At 40.8% G+C, this 8,327-nt stretch overlaps 1 protein-coding gene and 1 long non-coding RNA gene across 2 annotated transcripts; one reads left to right on the forward strand and one right to left on the reverse strand.

Moving 5' to 3' along the window:
• Positions 1–563: 563 nt before the first annotated feature.
• On the forward strand, positions 564–2,465 carry LOC106333206. Its single transcript, XR_001268313.1, has 7 exons — positions 564–1,197; positions 1,343–1,406; positions 1,501–1,624; positions 1,743–1,822; positions 1,918–1,986; positions 2,078–2,148; positions 2,236–2,465. It is a non-coding gene; the product is annotated as an uncharacterized LOC106333206 (long non-coding RNA).
• Positions 2,466–3,688: 1,223 nt separating this feature from the next.
• LOC106330887 lies at positions 3,689–4,963 on the reverse strand. The gene is made up of 3 exons (XM_013769283.1): positions 4,925–4,963; positions 3,862–4,855; positions 3,689–3,777 (listed from the first exon to the last, which is right to left on the reverse strand). Exons 1-3 carry the CDS (start codon positions 4,961–4,963, stop codon positions 3,689–3,691), a joined length of 1,122 nt encoding a protein of 373 aa, XP_013624737.1.
• Between the last annotated feature and the right edge of the window lie 3,364 nt (positions 4,964–8,327).

Here is an 8,327-nt window from a genome sequence, read left to right on the forward strand (position 1 = left end):
GGCTGCAGTCCAACCCCTCTACATAAGTTTGTTTGTATATTTAAGCGTAGAAAAGATAAAGTTGTATGGTGTGCAGTGTGCTCCTTTTAATAAGTAGGAGTACAAAGCTAAAAGAAGACACGTAGAGATGTTTACCGGGGATTTTTAGGTCGGGGTTTTAGCGGAATATAAGAAACCATCTCTTAACTTTTAACTAAACCTGTTCTCAGAAGAAAATTGAAAATATTACATCTAAATGCAGTTTTAAGTTTTTATTAACATAATAAGGCAGTTCTCATTACTAAAACTATCTCCAACAACACTTTTTATTTTATAGGACGGATCCACGTAAAATCAAACAAGTAATAAAAGGAGATATAAGCCTCAGTTAGGTTGTCCACGTAGGATAGGAAAATCGTCCAATGAGTCATTTTTGACACGTCAGCACGGCTTTGGTAATGTTGGGCTTAGTTTTTTTTTTGAGCCCATGTCAATGGCCCAGGAAACTAAACTTTGGGTTTTCGTGATGAAACTAAACTTTGCGTTTTGTGTTTTATTAGAGATTTATTGTTATCGTTCTTCAACTCTTTAACACAGCCGTCTCCGACTCTTGGCTAATCTTTGTCTGCAGACACCATGATTTCATCTCTCAACTCTTTCAACTCTTAACCTCCCCTATAGTTCAACGTATTCCTCTTAATTTCGCCAATAAATGTTATTCTCATTAACCCAATAACGATGTCGACCTCTTCGTTTCCTTCACGTCAACCCAAAGTCGTGGAAGCCGTCGCTATGGCTGCTCTTAGGCGTAGCAAAAAGAAGAAGCTAAGTCACAGACTCATCCACTCTATAATCGGTCGAAGTCGAATACTACACGTGAGCTTAAGAAGGCGGCGAAATCCCATAAGCCTCCGTTGAAGAAACAGAGGAAAGGTGTTTCGGATGAGAAGCCTGAAGCTTCTAATGATGATGATGAAGAAGAAGAAGATGGTGATGGTGACGAGGAGGAGGAGGACACAGAGCCATTGGCCGACGACTTTCTTGATGGTAGCGATGATGAAGAGGAACCTTTGGGTTCTGATTCTGACTCTGATGGATTTGATCTCGCAATGGCAGGATCTGGTAAAAGTAAAGCTATTGATGAAGAACGTAAAAGGCGATGAACTACATATGAACATAAAGGAACAACCTGATGAGTTTCGTCTACCAACCAAAAAGGTTCAATCTTTTGGAATTTTACAAATCAAATTCATTCCTTTTTAAAAAAATTTATTTTGCAATTGTTGGTTGGTTTATGTTGAAAAGATCAATGGAGCATTATAAGTTTAGGTGTCTTATCATTGTTATTGATCTACTTTTCCAGGAACTTGAAGAAGAGTCAAGTGGGCCACCAGATCTTCCTACCTTGCAAACGAGGATAAAAGAGAGTGAGAAATTTTTTTCAAGTTTTATTTCTTTTAAAGATTCTTCCTAAGGAACTAGCCTTTGTTTTATAGCTTGATATTACTTTTATGTGTTCAGTTGTTCGAATTTTAAGGATTTGAGGCCAGAAGGAGTGAAGAAGAAGGATTTTGTTGAATAGATTAAGGCTGATATTGGTTCTTATTACGGCTATAATGAGTTTCTTTATGGAATTTTGGTTCAGGTTTTTTGCTAATCGCTGACTTCACTTTTTATGTACACTTTTTTGGTTTTTTTTGGTGTAAAGCTATGTGTGAGCTAATTTTGTTACTCACATATGTTGAATTGGTGTATTGTGGCAGATGTTTCCTCTTGTTGACTCATGGAACTAATCGAAGCTTTTGAAAGAAAAGGCCTACGTCTATACGTCCACACACTTAAGGTGAACTTGGTTGTATAGTTATACTGTGGAGTGTCTTGAAGTAAGTTTTCTCAATCGTTGACGTATAATTATATGGCGATGTTTGTTTTGGATAGACTCAGTGACGGAATTTGGCTGATGTAAACAGAGGAGTTGATCTAGATCCATTAAGCAAGTGGTCAAAAGTAAGTTGTGTTTGAAGATTGTCTTCCTTTCGATTGAAAAGTACTACAATTTTGTGGATTCTGCAACTAATCATGTCATTAAAAATTGCAGGCTGGACTTGTCGTTTATGATTCACAAGTTCCAAATGGTGCAACTTCTGAGTATATGCTGGTTTCTATATGGTACGTGTCTTCTTTATTTTTGTACTTCCAGCTCACACATACTTAATGAATTTCTTTTCTTTTCTTGCTTGCTGAGCTGGGTACCAGTGGTTCGCTTAATGGGCAGCAACGGTTGGTTGTTAAGGGAAGATTTGCACCCAAGAATTCCGAAAAGATCTTGCTGCGCTATATCAGCAAGTAACTTTCACTTTGTCACTTTCTATCAACTTTTGAAATTTGAATTGTCAAAAATGAATACCAAGTTGGTGTTCTTAATTTGTTTGCAAAAAAAAAAGTTGGTGTTCTTAATGTAAATCCTTGCATGGGGTTTTCTTAAATGAGTACGTCATTTAATTTGGTAGCAAGAGCCAGTACATGATTCTTTTGAAGAACGATCACTTCTTTCTCAAATATACCCAAAGATGTTTCTATCTTTCCTTTCTGCGCAACTAGGTAATCATGAATTGCTAAATTGATTGTATTTATTCACACTTATTATCAGTAAAGCTCATATAAAAAAATTCAAAAAGAAAATTAGATCAATCAAAATACGCACTACATAAAAGACATAATTGTCTTACAAGTTTTATACGATTGAGATCTTTTAAGACCTGGTTAATGAAGGTTCAGAGACACTACAATTAGAACCGTACACAAATCTCTCAAGAACACTTTCTTGTATATTAGAAATCTTTTAAACAATCCTCCTAGATCTGTTTAATCCGGTTTATGCTCAGTCACACACGACTAGCGACGGACCAATTTCTAATCTCTAAATCACAGAGACCCAAGCTAAACACATGTTACTTGATCTCTGTAGCCGACAAGAACAAACCTCTTGTTCTAGCTTTTTCTCACTTAACGCTTGACCTAAAACTCTCTTAGATTATCTCATTATGCTTAACCTAAAACTCTCTTAGATTATCTCATTAAGTAGACACGAAAAAGACAATATTCTATTTCCTAAAATCTTGCAAACTAAAAGATCTTCTTTGCTTCACGTCCAAGCAATATCTTCTATTTCCATAAGTTTGTGACACGTCATCACTCGTAACAAACTCGCCATACTGTGTTACACGATCACCGTACTGTGTAACACACTCTTAGCTCAGCTCGAACACGCGCACAATCTTGAGCTTACATTCTCCCCCTTTTTATCTGAATGTGACACTCTACTCAACTTAGAACCAGCTGTCCTAACATCAACTAGATATCGCTGTCGCCAATAGCACAGGATCAGAGCCTGTCGTACGCACAGAACAATGTCTTGCTAATGTAGTGCTGTTCTTAGTGAGTCAATTCAAGCTCTTCTAGCCACCATCTCATGATCGCAGCTCCCCCTGCATTATTGAATCACTGTCTCTCATTCTCCCCCTGTATTGAACAAATTTGAAATTTGAGAAACCAGAAACACAACATATTGATAAGCTTAAGAGTGTCAGATTACACAGCCATATTAATTCAAAAGAACATATGAAGCAACATCCAAGCAACATAGCAACATCATAAACACTACAGACTTTCATTCGCTCAGAAACTCTCACTACAGAGTTCCATTCGCTCAGAAGCTCTCACTCTGATCACTGTCCTGCTCCATTACAACCTCCTCATCCCGTGAAGGCTGTTGTGTGTACTGCGGGTATTCTCCCCCTGAGTAGATGCACATTAAGATAAAACAAACAAGATTAGAGACGCATAAAATTCAAGAAATGACTACAAGTATGACACCCTTACTCCTCAAGCGAATCCGAATGTTTTTCAGATCAGCTATGGTTCGCTCAATGTCAGCCAAAAGATCCACAGATCGAGCATCAGCACCCTGTCCTCGACCTGCCTTGATGTCTTTGACAACGAGCTTCGGATATCCTGTGTACTCATCATCTTCTTCAAAAGACAACACAGTTCGTTGATAGTCAATGACTTGCTGAATCAGCGTAGGGAAGATGATCCTCCGAGACTTGTCAGTGCTAACGTTAGCTGAAAAACTGATGATCTGATCATAAACGGATTGACCAAAATCAAAACTCATGTGATGATGTAGCATGTAGAGGAACTTGAGTCGCTCCTGAATCATTGAAGTGTAGTTAGTCGTAGGTATCCAGTTGGAGCACACGAGCTTGTAGAGCACCTGATTTGTCCGAGTTAGGTATTTGGAGCTCATGTCTTCCCAACGTTGCACTCGATTATCGGTCAGAAACGAGCACACAACATCGATGTCAGCAGTCATGTAGTCAGGATCCTCTTCAAATCCCGGAATCAGATACAGAGCATTGATCAGTGTAGGTGAGAAATCTACCATAGATCCACGAAGAAATACAGCAACGCCATCCTCTCTATTCTCAGCAGCCCCCAGATTCGCAATGAACTCTTTCACGACATTTGGGTGAAACAAAACGCAGTCGATTAGAGTATAGATCAGTCCGGACCTAACTACCACTCTTTTCACATCAGACAAGTTCTCATCATTCACATCTAACCTTTGTTGAATCACGAAGCCCCGGGGAGCCAACTTTTCATACCTTTCAGCTGCATTGCTTGTGACAAACCGACTCGAGACCGGTGTGATGTGCGAGCGAAGCAAATCGGGATTCTCCTGATTTCGTGCCTGGAAAGAGGCACGACTTGCTTGATAGCGTGGCTCCTTGGGTTGGAAAGCTTCAACCTCATCATCAGAGGAAGAGGTAACTGCAGCAGGTGGTGACGGTGGTGACGGTGGTGTTTCTCGGCGCTGCTCGCGGACTCATTTTCGGGAAGATTCAGAGGGCCATGCGGCGGAGGAAACCGGCGCAGATGTTACTTTCTCAGACAATCGAGAGCTTCTGCGGGAAGGTTGCATGTTTCGACTTTGGAGAGAAGAAGAGATGTGTCGGAAGCTGTTTTTGGGGGTGACACACGGAAAACCCTAATTCCACTCAATTTAAAGCATTAGTCCCAAATCAAGTTCCATTTATTGAATTAGATAATCATAAATAAAACCCTGTGTGTAATGCAATAAAGCTGATGCGTTATACACACATGTAACCAGGAGCTCTGATACCAAGTGTTCTTGAGAGATTTGTGTAAGGTTCTAATTGTAGTGTCTCTGAACTTTCATTTGGTATCAGAGCGGGAAACCTCTGTGGTATCAAGTACTACTTACAGGTTGAGATCTTGCGGATTTCATGGACACCATGAAGGAACTCTTACACATTCATAAGCCTATCATGCTGGACAGTACCAACTTTGGTCACTAGAAAGTAAGGATGCAACACATCATCAGAGGGGTTGATGAAGATGCCTGGACATCTGTAGAAGATGCCTGGACATCTGTAGAAGATGGTTGGAGTGCTCCTACTGTTGTCTTGGAAGATAAGTCTGTAGGTCCAAAGCCTAAAGACCAGTGGACTGATGGTGAGAAGAAGGCGTCTAAATTCAACTCAAAAGCTCTAACTGTCATATTCTCATCAGTAGATGTTGAGCAGTTCAAGATCATACAAGGATGCGAATCTGCCAAGCAAGCGTGGGATACGCTCATAAATCACTTTGAAGGGAATACCAGCGTGAGAAGGACACGTCTTGATCATCTAGCCTCTAAGTTTGAAAACCTGAGAATGAGTGACGATGAGCCAATTGATGGATTCATATGCAAGATCAGTGAACTGGCAAGTGAAGCATCAGTCCTCGGTAAGAAGTATGAAGAAAAAGACTTAGTGAAGAAACTACTGAGGTGCTTACCTCCACGGTTCGAGGCTTATAAAGCGGTACTCACACTTGCTGTAGACACAGATGAGATGAAGTTCGATCAACTCTCAGGAATCCTGAAGGTACATGATCTTGAGAAGAATGACAGACAAGTCACAAATCAGAAGAGCATCGCCTTTACTGCTGAGTCTAAGGAGGATAGTCGTGTCACCAAGATTGAAGAGAATCTGAGTTTAATGGCCCGAAACTTCAACAAGTATATCAAGCGCATGGAGAAAGGGAATGGTAGATCGAGTGGTCGCTATCAGCGGAATGACAGTGAAAGGAGTAGTTCTCAGAACTCAAGACAGGAGTCTAGCAAGAACACCAAGAAATGTCATGAGTGTGAAGGTTACGGCCACTTTAGAAGCGAGTGTCCTCTAGCTAAGAGAAAAGAGCTAAAGTGTATTGAGTGCAAAGGCATTGGGCACAATCGCAGCGAGTGTCCTAGTATTCTCAAGAAAGAGAAGTCTCTCATGTGTTTCAGTGACATGGAATCTGATAGCGACAGTGATGAAGGTGAGCTGCATCTAAACTTCATGGCGTTGATTGGTCAAGAAAGTGGAAAAGATACTGATGTTGACAGCGAGGATGACGGTGATCTTGAGCAAGATCTTGAAGCTGAGTACAAGTCCCTCTTCAATAAGTTCTCTGATCTCAGCCATGAAAACCTTGCACTGTTCAAAGAGACTGCAATGCTGAAAGCTCAGGTTAACATACTGGAACTTGACCAACCTACCACTAAGACAAAAACTTACTCAATTGACCGAGAGTCAGATCAAGAAGTTCTTGCACTAAAGAGAGAAATGACAGAACATGAACGAGTTCGTAAAGAAGCTGAAGCACACGTACAAAGATTGAGTGATCTCTTAGCCGCAGAGACTGATCGAAGTAGGCTACTTGAAAGTCAACTAACTGAAAATCACAAGAAAGTCCGCATGCTCTCATCTGGTACTGCAACTCTTGATCACATACTTACATTGGGACAGTGCCCGAGTCTCAACACCGGTTTGGGATATAATGGATCTACCTCAAAGGATACTGAAACGAAGTTTGTGAAAGAATCTCCTAATGAAGAAAAGAAACCTGAAGAGAAAGGAGTCCCTGTTGAAAGAAACAAGAATGTCTTTCCTAAGCCAAGAAGACTTGGAAACGGATGTCATTTCTGTGGGAAACGAGGACACAACGCCAGATTCTGTTACTTTCGAAGACATCAGTATGAGAGAGCATGGAGGTTGAACCTGTGCTTCACCGAACCAACTGCTTACGGCTGTGTATGGATAGCCAAACGTGATCTGTATCCAAACTTCAAAGAGAATACTGATTCTAAGATAAACACCAGTTCTGTTAAGTCACACACTAAAGCATAACATGATCTAGTTTGCAACCTGGTGCGAGTGCAAGTAGACACAGAGATCATGAGTAATGTTGCTTATACCTCTGCTGAAGAAGCATCACAATCGCAACTTCCATGGTATTTTGATAGTGGTTGCTCAAAGCATATGACTAGAAATGAAGACTACCTTGAGAAACTCGAATTCATCAGAGGTGGAAAAATTACTTTTGGAGATGGTGGACAAGGCAAAATCCGTGCAATTGGAATAACCTCCAGACCTGATGTGCCTAAACTCTCAAATGTTTACTTTGTTGAGGGTCTTAAGGCAAATCTGATCAGTGTGAGTCAACTTTGTGATGAGGGATTAGAGGTTATCTTCAACAGCAAGGAATGTCGTGCCGTTGACGCAAGAAACAATGTCATGCTAAGGGGTATTCGTTCCAGAAACAACTGCTATCTTTGGAGACCTTCCAATGTGTGTTTTGCAGCTGCTGAATCCAAACTTGATCTCTGGCACAAGAAACTGGGTCACATGAACACAAATGGACTCTTCAGACTCGTAAATGCTGAAGTAGTAAGAGGTGTCCCTGATTTGGAGAAACAAACAGAGACAGTATGTGGAGCATGCTGTCAAGGAAAGCAAGTCAAGGTACAACACAAACAAATTTCAGAGATCAGATCTACACGGATATTGGAACTGGTTCATATGGATCTCATGGGTCCTATAACTCCTGAAAGCATTGCGGGTAAGCGATATATTTTTGTATTGGTCGATGATTTTTCCAGGTATACATGGGTGGACTTCTTACGCAACAAGTCTGATGCCCTTGAGAGTTTCAGAATCCTTGCTCTTCAGCTCAAACAGGATAAAGGAGGAATCATTCAGATCAAGAGCGATCATGGCGGTGAGTTTTAGAATGAGCAGTTTGACAAGTTCTGTCACAGTCAAGGTATCCGTCATCAGTATGCCGCTCCAAGAACTCCTCAACAAAATGGGGTTGTGGAAAGAAAGAATAGAACATTGCAAGAAATGGCTAGAGCAATGCTATGTGGAAACAGTGTTCCATCTGGGTTCTGGGCGGAAGCAATCAACACTGCGTGCTATGTGATAAATCGGGTCTATGTCAAGCCAAAGACCAAGACT

Source organism: Brassica oleracea, chromosome C3 (assembly GCF_000695525.1).
Source record: "Brassica oleracea var. oleracea cultivar TO1000 chromosome C3, BOL, whole genome shotgun sequence".
NCBI classification, from domain to species: domain Eukaryota; kingdom Viridiplantae; phylum Streptophyta; class Magnoliopsida; order Brassicales; family Brassicaceae; genus Brassica; species Brassica oleracea.